At 41.3% G+C, this 15,613-nt stretch overlaps 1 protein-coding gene across 3 annotated transcripts; it reads right to left on the reverse strand.

Annotated features, from left to right (window-relative positions):
• Positions 1–3,454: 3,454 nt before the first annotated feature.
• Positions 3,455–14,927, reverse strand: kras (v-Ki-ras2 Kirsten rat sarcoma viral oncogene homolog). 3 transcript variants are annotated; one of them, XR_013937788.1, is made up of 6 exons: positions 14,679–14,927; positions 12,042–12,158; positions 10,772–10,950; positions 9,851–10,010; positions 6,357–6,816; positions 3,455–6,301 (listed from the first exon to the last, which is right to left on the reverse strand). XR_013937788.1 is itself a non-coding variant. In XM_080545202.1 (6 exons), the coding sequence occupies exons 2-5, from the start codon at positions 12,150–12,152 to the stop codon at positions 7,948–7,950; spliced, it is 570 nt and encodes a 189-aa protein (XP_080401328.1). In that variant the 5' UTR covers positions 12,153–12,158; positions 14,679–14,927; the 3' UTR covers positions 6,693–6,816; positions 7,943–7,947. The 3 variants fall into 3 exon arrangements, 2 of the variants coding, with proteins under 2 accessions (XP_080401329.1, XP_080401328.1); XM_080545202.1 differs by lacking the exon at positions 3,455–6,301 and adding an exon at positions 7,943–8,067 and having other exon boundaries at positions 6,693–6,816; XM_080545203.1 differs by having other exon boundaries at positions 3,455–6,816.
• Between the last annotated feature and the right edge of the window lie 686 nt (positions 14,928–15,613).

Genomic DNA, 15,613 nt, shown 5'->3' on the forward strand with positions numbered 1-15,613 from the left:
CGTCTCTTCACTACCCTGGCTCCCCGCTGGTGGAATGAGCTTCCCGCGGCTGTCAGAACTGCAGAGTCACTACCCATCTTCCGTCGGAGACTGAAGACCCATCTCTTCAGGTTACACCTTAACTGCTCCTCCTGAGACATCTACTACCCCCAGCACTGCGTCTCCTGAGACACCCGCGTTTCCCCTTTACTGTGTCCCCTATGACTTCTACTGCCCCCCTTGTACTGTTTCTCTGTTGTCCAAAAAAAAACGTTTTCCTTCTATCACTGAGACTGCCAATGGCCCCGGGCCTGAGCTAGATTACTCTTCCTGCTACGACTGGTAGATTGATGATTCACTTGCTTTGTCAAATGTATTGATTGTAAGTCGCTTTGGAATAAGGCGTCTGCTCAATGCCAGAAATGTAAATGTAAATGTAATCCTTGTTATGTAAAGCACTTTGTGACCCTTGGTCTGGGAAAGGTGCTGTATAAATAAATGTTACTTACTTACTTACTACATTGCTGTTATAAAGTTTAGCACTGTGACTGCCGAAGGCACTTGTTCTTATCGAATGTTTTACTTATGATTACTGTTGTATAGTTGATTCACTGATAAATTACTTCGATTAAATGAAAAAGATAATGGGCAATTGACGCATAGTTTTCTAGAGTGGAACAAATGAAAGTAATGTACGTATATTGGAATTTTAACACTGATGTGTATGTTCAAGTGTTGTCTATAAACTAATGATAGTTTAAAATTGAAATTCGGTTTTTAATCAAATAAAAAATTCTAACAGGATTGCCATGAAAATGATCATACTGAGTAAGCACGCTATTTTGCAATTCATCATTTTCAGTCTCACAAAATATATTTGTTTGGTAATTATGACTATTTCAGATGCATATGCAGTAATACATCTAAATTAATGACATAATGTAACGAGCAATGCTTTCAAAAAACTCAACGTTATGAGAACTGTCCATGAGGAAATTCCTATAAAAAGATAAAAACTCAAATAAAGCATTATAAAAATCATCATATGAATAGGACTGTTTCAATGTGAGAAACATTTGTATTGTAATTGGAAGCCTTTGGGAATGCAAAATAAAGGTTACACAGTATGATTCAACATTGTATAACTCTGGTCAGGTTAATTCTAGAGGGCTGACTATGACATCTAGTGAATTCATGAGGAAATTCTCAACACATGTATACCCCGATGTTAACCATGTATACCCCTATATAACATGTATACCCCTATGTTAACCCTATGTTGGCCATGAGCTTAGAAGAAACATGTTGTGCTGAGAACAACTATTGTTATCAGGGTTCCTATAAGTTTCAACAAGTCAAATATAAGACCCTTTTAGACCTTTTTTTAGATCTCTTTGAATAGAATTTTAGACCTATTCGCATGTGGTCGGACTGATTTCCTTGCAGGACAAGCTAATCAAATTGTTTATACCTAGCACCTAATTTTTTAGACCTATAACTGAAATGTAAGACCTTTTTAGGCTTTACGGCACGGGAATGTTTCTTTTTAAGAATTACGTCTAACTTTACCATACAGATTTGACATTGCATATGTGACATGCCTATTTGATGAATAGGATTGTTTAGATGGGAATAGATTGGTATACAATCCCATGTTTAGACCAATCCCATTCAGGAGAAGGGTGGAGAAATGGGACACAGGCAGTGTCTTGGATTTCTTCAAATAATTTTGAAATAATTTAAACTGCTGCATAGTTTATTTGTAAACTTTATTTTAGTGCAGATGGATATAACATGTTAGTAGTAGCCTACAGTCAGTATAACAATGATTAGTCAATAGTGTACTGCAATAATAATGACACCAATATGAGCCCTGTAAAGTGTGACCCAACATCTCACGTTAATTAAAGACACATTAATTCATCCAATTAATCTCACGTTCATTTATCCAAAGCAACTTACAACAAATACATTTGTCTAAGTAAGTGAATCATCTATCCATAAGTCATAGCAAGAAAAAGTAATCTATGCTAGGGCCAGGGTGCATTGGCAGTCATAATGCTAGAAGAAGGAATTTGACCGTAGAGAAACTGTACAGGGGGGTAGAGTGGGTGAATAAGTCTCAGGAGGGACAGTTAAGGTGCATCCTGAAGGGATGAAGAGATGGGTCTTCACTCTACGGCCCCAGATCTGTTCATCATCAATGGAGGAAGGTGATTGAGTGAAAGAGGCAACATAAAGTGCACTGTAACATCATTTTACATTTTGGAGCACAGAGGATCCATCACAGAGTAAAACGTGTGAGAGAAATCATGTTACAGAGTCAAGAAAGTTGGGTACCCCATATGATTTGAGCAAAAGAGTACCTATTTCGAATGAAATCATATCTTCATCATTTAATATTTACCACAGATATCTTTTTATTAGATTAGATTCACTTTATTGATATCTTAGTTATATGATAGCATACCCGACCCGTACATTTATGCTGGCATTAATCATCTTGAATTCAACCAATTTCAGAGCACTTTTGTTGTTCAAATTCAACCTCAGACGGTTACCCTGTAAGATGTTTTTGTGCATGCTCTGTGTGTATTGAAGTGGCAGCAACAAAAGAAATGTAGAAATAGGACGTAAATTGCTTTGATCAAATATTTTTTCAAATGGAGCTTAAATGCTGTAGGGCCAATATAATTGCCGTGTTTGTGGTATCATGTCCGAGACGCAGAAGAACGTCTAGGAACTCTTCAGCGGTGACGTGAAGCCCAGTGGCCCTTGGTCAGACAGCAGAGAATAAGAAAACAGTGCCCCCTGGTGGCCAAATCCATGAACTGACAGCACATGATCTACAAAACAATAACGTCTTTCAACCTGAACTTTTAGGCTTTTGATCTTGCATATTATCTATAGTCAGTTCACTGGCATCATCTATTTTGTTGATGATGAAGCCATTTGCCTGATAATGCCTACATACAGTAGTAGGCCTCTTTCTAGCCAACATTATGACACCAACTGTGTCTCAGGAGGTAGAGCCGCCGTCTAATGATCGCAAGGTTGGCAGATCGGCGGTTCGAGCCCTGGCTGGCCACATGTCGAAGTGTCCTTGGGCAAGACACTGAACCCGAAATTGCTCCCAGTGAGCGGGCCGGCGCCTTGCATGGCAGCTTGCCGCCATTGGTGTGTGAATGTGTGTGTGAACGGGTGAACGAGAGGCCATTGTAAAGCGCTTTGGAATAAGGCGCTATATAAGTGCAGTCCATTTACCAACACCTATAGCTTGCTCTGGCTTGACTAGAATAAATGAATAAAGACCAAACTGCACACCAGGGATGATATGACCAAGTAGTGTGTTCATGTAAATATTCTGGGTGTGTATTGCTACAATTATTATGGCATAAATATTAGAAAAAGACAAGACAACACAAAAGAAAAGAGTGAATTTCCTTTTTATTTGTTTTCTTTATTACACATTTAAATAGGAGTGGTGAGTTTCATGGCAAAAAATAGACTGATTTGACATCAGATCACCACTCTACACACTGTCCACGGAGAGCTCTCAATGGATGTGTTGAACAGTGGTCATTCATTCACTCCCCAAGCCTGGACCCAGTCACACTCCCATGTCACATACACAAACAGGAGCGACACTCCATATTAAAGCAACATTCATTTAGACACACCAACGAAATGAAGCACAATTTACAAAATATGCACCTTTCAGTATCACAACTATACAAAGGTTGTTAAAATACCATCCAGGTATAAATGATACATTTCAGAAATCAGACGTTGGCACACAAAGTGTGGGGGGGGGGGCATTTCAAACATTTCGATAGAATCACTTCTGAAACAGTATTGTTAACGAATGGGTTCCATAATCAATGCATTAACTGTTAATAACTACTAAACAAACAAAAGGAGGTAATACAATTGGGTCCAAAAGCATTAATCAGAAAAACTAAATTTATTTTATTGTGTGTTTTCTATTTCACTCGTAATTGTGTTCACCGTTAAAGGGGCAATCTGGGATTGAAACGACAACAAAAGTGGTCTCCCTACCACTTATTTGGTAAACAGCTGAGGGACGGGGATGGAGAAATGTACCACTCAACTTCATAGACAGAGCTAATAGATGCCAGGATCGACCATCCATGACATCACCATGCTCATTATAACCATGTTTTGAAGCTCGACAGTCTGTTTAGTACATTGTTCACAAACAATAAAGTAAATCCAGTTTATATTTTGGGTTCTGATGGGGTAAGACAATTGAACTATGCTCGTGACGCATTTAAGTTATATTCTTTGAGAATCAATTGCTATATTTTATTAATATAAAAGTGTATGTACCAATCGCAGATTGCCCCTTTAAAAAAATGTGTTTTGTTTTCGATAATCTTTTCTGCGGAGACATGACAGGGTTAATGTTGTCTCGTCTCTCCTCATGCTCTGAGGCAGAAGCACCCGATGATGAGAACATAAAAGGCAAAAGTACGAGCCCCGGGGAGACGCCCGGAAATAGGTTGGTGAAATATGTGATGACCCTGAAAAGTAACTATTCCATTATCTCTAAATTCAGACTTTTTATTTTCTCTAAAAACTAATTTAATGGCAATTATTGCCTCATTGACAGACATCGGTTCCAGTTACATCACTCAGACACAACCTTTGTGAGACACAAAATGACCAAAATAAAATTACCAGACAGTAATTCTCACATGAAAGGCAGCCCAGCAGCACTGCCTGGCCAAGCACAAACACACCCCGTCTCCTTACCATACAAATGTCAATGTTGGAATTAGAAAATTCATATGAACAATACATTTTAAACACCCTTTTCATGACAACATACTATGGGAGGCATTTTTTTTGTAGTAGTAAAACATGAGGAAAAGAGCAGAAGAAAAGATTTGTGGTTTGACAAAAAAAAAGGCCTTCTGTTAAGAGTTGCTTTGCCTAATCGAGCCTATCCAAAACAGGAGAGTAGGTTTATGGCAGCAATAAGTTTATATATAAAAAAAGAAAAAAAAAGGCCTGGAGAAATGTGCAAGGCATACTCTGTTAGGATTAAGGGCTTTTAAGATCCTGTCTTGCATTTTAAGACAGAAAATCAAATATTTCTCAGGAGAAAGTTCATCCAAATACCACATTTACATAATTAGATAAGACAAATACCATTTAATTTGAATTAGGCAATTTTGGAGCGTGCCAACATGTGGTCACACCTGGAAATGCAAAAAAGAAAAAATATGGCTGTTGCTATAAATAAACCACTTGATGAGGTACAGTAAAAAATGAAGTAAATCTGTAATTTGGTTGAACTATCCCTTTAATGGGAGAGGTTTGTCCTTCAAAAACACAACATGTTAAGCTAGATACAGCAATCCTGAGGAGAAGGGGGGGGGCCAAAGGTCAAACCAAGTCTCTTCAGGAACAAAGGCATCGACCCATCTTTAAAATGATCAGAGTAGGCAGGGGGAAACTGACCGACAGAATTAACAAAACTACAGAACACACTGGCTTGTGACAAGGCATGGGTTTAAGAAAAAATGCAGTGCCACTGAGCACCACAACAACAACCAGCTGCATATCCTCTTCAACGTCACTAACAGAGCTAACAGAGCTAGGTCTTGGTGGTCTGCTGGTTTCCTTTATGCCCAAAAGATTCAACTCAGCATTCTCGCCCTCACAGCTGGCTTGCTTCACTAAGGGGGCATTCAGTCGCTGACCGTAACAGAAACCGAATTTTCTACCAAAAATAAATCAGCTATGATGAATATCAATAAACCCCAAACTCTGAAACACTACAAACCCCGCTACGAGGCCCACTCGGACCCCGGTTCCCCATTCCTGGCTTTAGTGGCTGTGTCGTATACAGTATTAGCAACAGTTTGCCATTTCCCAGTTAACTAGTAAGAACACATTGCATGCAAAAAGGAAAAATCTCTCCTGTAGGCAAGAAAAAAATCACTACCCAGAAATGACAAAAAAGCATTAACAGATTACAAGGTGAATTAATTGGTAACCAGGACATGTTAAACTAGGTACAGTAGAAGTTCACATGCGTGCTGCTTTTCATTAAATGCATGACATTGTTAATTCCTGTCTAGGAGTCGAAATAAGAGAATGGGCGTTAACACAGTGGCCGGGACATTTGGACTTTCCCCCATTTAAAGTGTTGGTCCAGACCTCTGGTTCTGGTTCTTACTCCTGGACCAGCCTCTGGTTCTGACTCCTGGTCCAATCGGATGGGATGGAATTAAAAAACTCTTTGGCATCCCATGCTGGAAGGAGCACACCCACACCTCTACAGGAGAGGAACCTCCCATCCGAGGAACCCACACCTCTACAGCAGAGGAACCTCCCATCAGAGGAACAAATTAAATGTATTTTCATAATCCTATTTAATATGTTGTCCAAAATGTGTATAAAAATCAATTAATTAACTAAAAACTCAAGTTACATAAAACCCTCCTCTAATTTGACTGTGTAACCCCTCGGACCAACACTTGTGGGGCAACTGGCACTAAATAGAAAATAAAGCTTATTCGTTTCCCAATAGCAAATAACAGAAAAGGCAGAAAATAGGGTTCATTTCAGTATTGTGGGTACTATGAGAAAGAGGCTAATAATTTAGTGTAATGTACAAAATGTATTACTTGAACGGTTTAACACATTTTCTTTTGTTTTAGTCTATCATGAAAAGGGGGGGGTGGTTATTCACATAAGTATACACTTTGTCTTGGACTTCTTTTTCTTCTTCTTGCCCTCCTTGCTCATCTTCTCCTTGTGTTTCCGGATTTCTCGCACTAATGTGTAAAAGGCATCATCGACGCCCTGAAAAACAAATCAACAATACAATTTTTTTTAGTTTGGAATCCTCTCAAAAAAAGACTTTACCTTAACGACTGAATTCAAGTTCAAAAGCTCTATTGTCAACATTCAGGATATACAGTGTATATATATATATATATTATTTTTTTAAGTTTTCCATGGAAGCCTGAGTACTCATTTTAATTTGTATCCTGAAAATGCACAATGAAGCTTTTGAACGTCGACTCGGCTGTCAGCAAACATAACCCAGATGCAAATATACCATGGAGTGTGCGGGCTCGTTAGAATAAACTTATGTCAACATGTTCATCACCTATTGATTTTTTTCACTGTGGATGTTTGGTGGGACGCGGGCCCAGCAGACAGACAGACACAATGCTCAGCTTACATTCGGGACGGCACAAAGAAAACAGGTTGGGACCGAAATAACCGGGACATTGCCATTCGCTAAGCATGACATTGCTGGCCGTTGCATCAGGGAGGGGGGAAACTGCAAAGCAGAGTGCTCCGAGTCACCTTAAGAGTGTGACAGAGAAAGAGTGAGAGGGAGAGAGAGATAGACACAAAGGGTGTGTGTGTGTGTGTGTGTGCGGGAACATATATTACACACATACAGGACCGGACTTGCATTTGGTGCGCGGCAACATCGCTCTCTCTCTATCTCTCTCTCTCTCTTTCTCTGCCACCCTCTCGGTATCACACTTCATTGGGAACATTTGAACACTGAATTTCAGCCCACATGATTCCAGTCTCCGCTAAATCACCAGCTCACTCCTCTCTCCACTTTGATCTCGGCAGATGACAGAATGATCGACGACAGGGACACACACACACACACACCACAGGAAGAGAGAATCACGACCGACCACTTGTAAATAGAATCCCACAGAATTCCCCCCAGAAGACCCCAGTAGGTTAGCTTGGAAAGGGATGGACCCCCACAGACCACCATCGTCCCTCCTGCCCCCCCGTGCCTAGCGGAGGGCATCCCTCCCTCACACCCCCCTACCCCCCAACACACACACACACACACCACACACAGTCACACACCACACACAGTCTCACACACACACACACACACACACACCTCTGGCGGGGAGCGCGGCTTTTTTTTTTTTCACACACTTACCCCTTTCACATCACAACACACTTTTTAAGCTTGATGCAGCGCGGGGTCTTTTCTTCCTTAGTGAGCTTTTTCAGCCGGTACAGCCTGATCTCCCGTACCAGATTGTAAAAGGCATCCTCCACTCTCTGCAGTGTGAAACACAACTCACCCTTCAGTGTTAGGGGATACAGGGGAGGGCTAGCTAGCTGGACCCGTACGGACCAGGGAGAGGCAGTCATATGGAAGAAGCAGCCCCCCGTTTTGGCCAGGGCAAACTATGCACTCTCCAGGTTGTTAAGTTAAGAGGTATAGGGTAACAGTGCCATAATAAGCATAGGCTGCATATGACTGACAAGACTACATATCTCAACCTAGACTAGCTACATGTCATGTACGTGCTGTGCTGTGAGTACTAGGCCTGCATGCAGTTTTGAGTGCTGTCAATCACGAGTCGTTAAGCTAACCTGTTCACTGGGAGTCGTCTAAATACAAAACATCATACCGAGAACTAAAGAATTTTTTTGGGCGAGTAGCTGTGGACAGAGTCAGTGGTGTGTGTACGACTCGCGATTGCAGCAGAAGAGCGACACCAAAAGTAGCCCCCGAATTTGCGCCATGAGCGTCCATGATGGAGGGATTGGAGGGGGAGGAGCATTAAGGAGATTAATCACTTGTCCGAGAAGTGCGTCCCCAGCAGCACCAGAAGGAGTTGTGATTGGACCAGTGCAGAGAGAGCAGGAAGAGGGTCTGTCTGCCCCGCAGATCACAGCAGCAGCAGCAGCAGCCAGCCAACCAGCCACGCAAGCGTCACAACACACCCCACATATTAGATCACTCCCCACTGTCCGTCAAGCATGATTATGACCCCCACAAAACGATTAGCAACAATTTTTTTCCGTGCCATGACGATTTGATGACAAGTATTTGCTGTTTGTCTGTTTACTGGTCTGAATTACGATGCGAGATCTATAATGGATAGTCTCTAATGGTGAAGAAATTCCACATTCCTATGACAGAGGGGGGCATGCAACAGATTCAATTATGAACCCATAAATAAAAAAGAATTAATTAACCGCCAAGGGTTTAACGACACACAGTACATTACCCAATATATTTCAAAACACCAATTTAGTGACAGAATATAGCCACTGATGCCACCACAAATCAAAAGCCCCTCAAAAGTCAAGAGACCATGGCATTTCGTGAGATTGAAGATTTTTTGAGCTGTGATTAAAAAAAGAAAAAAAAAGCCATTGCAAGGACGCCTGACACAGCTAGTATGAACTAATCTCTCTGTAATAATGAAAATTGATCTGTGGAGAAACGTTTAAACGGCTGTGGACCACGTTCTGTCTAGCCAATACCCTTGTCACCACAGGCAACCCCCCCCCCCGCCTCACTATTCGAAATCTTATCCTGGGACATGGGACTTATGCCTGTCAATCAGACCAGACAATCAGACTGAATTTCCTTCAAAGTTTCATAGCACCTGGACACCCGTAGACAATGGATGCGAGACAATCTCAGTGCTACGAAGCTTTCAGGACAACTCACCCTAAGCCCAGTTTCTGTTTAACCCATAGAAATAGATTTTTTTTTTTTTAAACTGGTTGTGACGTTAGAATTATACGGTTCTATCTCCATTTTTGTAAAAATTTAGTTTTTTTTACATAATCTGATGCATTAGGTGTTTATTAATGCCTGTGTGGTGTTATTTTTAACATGTTGACATTTTTTAGTTAGTAATTAATAAAATACAAAGGTTCCATCTCACAGAACATAATGGAATGTAAAAACTTTGACGATCGATATCTCTGAACTACCCCTAAACGGAGATAGAACCTTATCATTCTAAGCTCACAATGTATTTAATTGAACACGTGTGTGTGTGAGGAGGCTAGTGAGAGAGGGTCGGTCTCCGTCGCTCACCTGTCTGGTTTTGGCTGAGGTCTCGATGAAGGGGATGCCGTAGCTCCGTGCTAAGTCCTGAGCCTGTTTGGTGTCCACCGTCCGAGACGGCAGGTCACATTTGTTCCCCACCAGCACCATGGGGACGTCCTCAGAGTCCTTCACCCGCTTGATCTGCTCTCTGGACAAAGACACGGACAGGGACCACAACAATCAAATACAGGGTTCCTACAAGTTTCAACAAGTCAAATCTAAGACCTCTTTTTAGACCTCTGAATAGAATTTTAGACCTGTTCGCGACACCGTATGATAGCTTTCTGTCATCCTCGAGGTGATCCATAACCCTAACCCATACAGACAAAAAAGGAAGCGAATTGCCTTTTTTTTTGTTCCAGCTTGATTAATTTCCGCGTAAAATAGATGTGGTCGGACTGATTTCTTGCAGGATCTCATTTTTAAGACCTAGCACCTCATTTTAAGACCGAATAACTGCCATTTGGGACCTTTTTTGGCCTTTGGATTTTAGACTTAACAGGCTTTTAAAGACCAGCGCGGGAACCCTGAATCAAATACAAATGTGCCATGCGTCGGTCGATCCCAAGAAAAGTGGTAATTTGAACAGTAGCACAGTACCGTAATACACACACACCTCACATTAGGCTTTGATACTGTTTAAGATTCAATTAACATCATATTCCATTCTCTCTGTGTTAAACAGAAACACTCAAGACATCTAAACAGGTTAGAAAAATAGTCAAATGCATTTATGTTAGAGCACGAGACTCCTAGTTGGCAGATTTAGACACCTGAAACCCTGCGTCACTCTGGAACCAGCGAGGATCGTCGACTCGCCACCGACGGACTTTCAGACGCGAGGCCTCAGCTCACCTATAGTGGTGGATGTCCTCAGCTCACCTATAGTGGTGGATGTCCTCAGCTCACCTATAGTGGTGGATGTCCTCAAAGGACTTGGTGTTGTTGATGGCGAAGACACAGAGGAAGCCCTCCCCTGTCCTCATGTACTGGTCCCTCATGGCGCTGTACTCCTCCTGACCTGCTGTGTCCAGGATGTCCAGCAGACACGTCTCCCCGTCAATCACCACCTGCTTCCTGTACGAGTCCTGAAGGAGGGAGGGAAGAAGACAGAAAGAAAGAGGGAGAGAGAGAGAGAGAGAGAGAGAGAGAAAGCCAGATCAGGATACGTCCATATGACATCAGATACAGTGGCGGTAACAAGGCATACATAGGATGGCTCACACAAGCATGATAGTATGATCTCCCTACTGCTTCATCACTTCTTAGAGGAGGAATCCTAGTTGGGATCGGACAGAGGCAGAACGGATGGGATTGTCTAAGATTGGATAAGAGACAGTTAGATGGGCTCCCTGTAGAGTGATGCACTCCGTTTTACAGGAGTCTTCTAAATGTATGGCTTTCAGAGAATATAATGGGGTCTTAATTTCCCAGATGTCAAAGCACTCAGGCAGCATTTAATCACATACAGCAGATATCCATCATCAACTTACTTCACTGAACCCACATAATTACACCGACCGACGGACTCACTTAAAGCACTGTTTCTGGTGTTACAATATTAATGTATTCAATAACAGAATCTCAAGTTTTTAACTCGCAATTTCACAACGGATAATTTATTAATCAGGGTTCCGACAAGTTTCAACAAGTCAAATTTCATTTTTACCTCTTTGAATGGAATTTTAGACCTATTCGCGACACCATATGATAAGCTTTTTGTCATCCTCGAGGTGATGACATTAGGGATTTCACTGCCATACAGACAAAAAACGAAGCGGATTGGCATTTTTTGGGGTTCCAGCTTGATTAATTTCTGCGTAAATAGATGTGGTCGGACTGATTTCCTTGCAGGATCTCGTTTTTAAGACCTAGCACCTAATTTTTTGACCGAATAACTGACATTTGGGACCTTTTTTGGCCTTATAGATTGGAATGCTGGATTTTAGACTAGATTTTAGACTTCTGTTTCATATGGCGTAGCGCCGTCCCCACAGTAAGCAGACAGACACTAAAAAATTATCAAAAACCTGTTAGGTGTCATTCTCCTCTTCAACCAGAAAAACCTGCTATAAAGGCGTTTTTTAAAAGAGCTATTTTTTTTTTTTCTCTTTCAAAGGAGTGAGCCTAATAATAGGCATACCTTTGTGTTAAACACACACACATCATTCTGTTTTACCTCTATGGTGGGGTCGTATTCGTCCACAAAGTGGTTCTGGATGAGCTGGATGGTGAGGGCGCTCTTGCCCACGCCTCCTGCCCCCACCACGACCAGCTTATATTCTGTCATGTTCACCTGGGAGAGAGAGAAAAGCACACAGTCGGTCAAAAATAAACATTTTACGAGGTACACTTATTAGCTAACCTAGGCCATCAACCTTAGACAAACTCCTCTCACACAAGACTAAAAAACAGAAAACATCCACATAACCATCTGGTCTAGTGGTGATGGTCATTCCCTATCAGTTAAGCGTCTCATGTGCACATAGACATGCCCGCCAAATAGAAAATTAGATTTTGCTCCCGATCATCTTCACATTGTCTTTCATTTGCTGACAAAATAGGGAATATAAAAACCCTTATCTCTGCAGACATATTGAATGTTTGCCACAAATAATGTTCCATTCTATTCCATTCGATCCTGTCTGTTACAATAAACACAGTAAGAACGAAAACAAGCAAATATAGACTAGACTATAGGCTATAACTTCAAAAAATGGGGACAGATAAAAGACCTGTGTAAACAGATATAATACATTAGTCCTATATCCTTCACAAACTGAAATGTCACTTTAAATCTAGCAGCACAAAATTCAATAGTCAGTTCTGTGTAAGGGCTACACAATGGGAACTAACCCCAGGCATAAATCTATTACCTTGCATTAAAGTTCCACAATTGACAAGCAACTGGGAGCCACACTCCTCTACTCAGACTAATATGAACAACAACCATCGATAGTGTTGACCATAGATTTTCCCTTTTTCGAAAACACTTCTAAGTGAAGTACTACGCCCGTGGAGGTGTTTCTAAAGTGTTCGGCGTGTCTAGACAAACAAAAAGAAGCCCCAAGCGTCGAGAGGCTTGAAGCAAACTATGGTACACATTTACTAACCAAGTTAGTGTTGCAAGTGCACTTCTCAAACTCTTCTTGAAATGATCAGCCTCAAGTAGGTAACATCCCACACCTGCTCCAGTGCCCACCACCAAGACCACCACCACCAAGACCACCAAGACCACCAAGACCACCAAGACCACTAACACCACTAACAAAGGACTGGCAGAGAGCAGGGGGTAGATGGCATTAAATCATAAATAGGCCTGCAAGTGTCACCTCAAAGGAATCAAAATACCTGTATCCTAAAAGTGAAACGTGACTTCCCTATTCCACTAAGAAGCAGCCTAATATTGTTCTAGCCTAATGACTCAACTACAACAGCAGCCAGCAAAGTTGACACAAGTGCCACCCTTGTCATAATATGACCACATTGTGGAAATCGAAAGCTGGCACGTGATTGGCTGGAGCTGACACCTGTACAGCCAGCTGTCATCTCCAGTCATCAACAAGGTTGTCAGGGCCCATCGAGGGCCACTCTCCCCGAGTTTAAGTGTCTCTCCATGATCAATCAGGAGTTAGGGCATTAGAAGAGTAAAGAATGGTCTGCCCTAAGTATGAAACATTACACAGCAACAACATTGTCGCCTACAAAAGGAACAAGTCAAGTGTCCATCTGGAACAGAACTTAATAATACCATGTGCAATATGACAACCCTGGGTACATAAGGTTCAGAGATAGGAAATGTTAGGATATTTATAGCATAGCATAGAGTACAGCACAGTGTTTTATTTGTATAGTATAGTGGATAGTGTATATAGCCTTTATTTATGTAAACCAGCTCTTTTACCTTCTAGTTTTTAGTATTTTTTTCCTAGCACCAGGGGAGCCCCCCCCTTCCAAATTTCGTTGTATGGTACCTGTACTATATTAATGACAATAAAGACCATTCATTCATTCAACTTATTCACAATGGTCATATATTGAGGCTTATATTGAGAACATTTCCATTGCCAATCAACCGAGGCCTTATGACAAGCATGTTAATCAGCCTTACCAGCCTACCTATTTCCAAAAGACGCCTGTATGTATGGGATCTGATAGAAGCGTGATAGCTGATCAAACTGGGAAGGTTTATTATTACATAATTATGGAAGTCGATCAGGCAAAAAAATAAATAGAGCGAGTAGGGTAGGTACACATGGGTAGACTTATATTGAGCGTCAAAGTTTTTACATTCCATTATGTTTTGTGAGATGGAACCTTTGTATTTTATGAATTACTAACTCAAAAATGTCAACATTTTTAAAAATAACACCACACAGGCATTAATAAACACCTAATGGATCAGATTATAGGAGGCTATTCACAGTCACACACTAGGCCTAATACACTGGGATGAACCTGTCCTGCACCCTATTTCTAATAGCATCTAGGCACAATTGAATTGAATTGAATATGCGTAAACCCCGGTAAACCCGGCATCATTCAGGGGTCTGCCGATGAGTTTTTAAGCCGCCAGAAATATAAAACACCGCATAGGTCTGCATTGCAGGGCCAGACATCGGGTTCACAAATTGGGCGTAGTTTGCATAAACACCGACACTTCTTTTCAGCTGAAAACGTCCAGCAAAAATGATCAAACCACTGGATCTGACCCTAAACTTCAAATGTAAGGAGAGATCTCACGATCTCGCCACATTGTAACACAGAAGTCTTAAACGGATACAATGTTACGATCGCGGTCCTTAGATTGTTTTACCTTTTTGCGTGTTGGGAGTTCCGCGTCCGAAAGTAGCTTAGACCGAATAAACAAGTCAAGCGGTGATCAGTCCTCCTTCTTCACACGATCTCTGCATTTCCTTTGATTTAATTTGGGGAAAACGGAGAAAAAAGAGCAAACCGAATCGAATGAAAGAGAGAGAGAGAGGGGAAATTAATCGATTGAACTTTCCATTTGATCCAGCGCGTTTCCAGGCCTGTTCAGCTGAGGTTGGCCTAGACGCGCTATGGGCGGATACCGGGAGACACCGTAGACCAGCTCACTACCCAGAAAGCATCGCAGAGGGTTTTCAACCGGTTTCGGTGATATCCTTTAACGAGTGTCGCAATAAGTACAATAAAAAGTGATTCTTTTTTCCCCCCCACTCTGCCAAAAGATCGGAATATTCATTTATGTAAAATAAATAAGGAACACTAGTATTTTGTCAATAATAATATCTGTTAAACAATAAATAACCAATTATGTCATCAAATACAGCTATAAGTGCTTATGTCGACAGCTATTCGATTTGATTTGAAACCCCCTGGGTCGATCTGATGATGTTTTCATTCAGACTGTGACATTCATCATAGGGCGTAATGTCAGCTCTAAAACTCTAAAAAAAAAAAAAATGCCTCTTATAAATAAAAGAAAGCAAAGTCTAATGAAATGAACTAGTTGTGATATATAGCTCATACTAATACACATCGATCATGGTGGCCAGTTTGATTTCTGTGATTCTGTGTGACATCAATATTTCAGGACATGTGTTGGAGTGGAGTTGAGGAAAGGCTTCCAGAGTGGAGCTGGATCAACAAGGCAATAGGGGGCGACTCCACCTTATATAGGCTCTAAATATAACCGGAATGCGCTCGGGGAACGACGTCACTCCGAAGCGAGGAAATGATTTGGCAATCCCTTGTCAGTTTTCCTTT

This window comes from Nansenia antarctica (assembly GCF_963989245.1).
Source record: "Nansenia antarctica genome assembly, chromosome: 14".
Classification (NCBI taxonomy): domain Eukaryota; kingdom Metazoa; phylum Chordata; class Actinopteri; order Argentiniformes; family Microstomatidae; genus Nansenia; species Nansenia antarctica.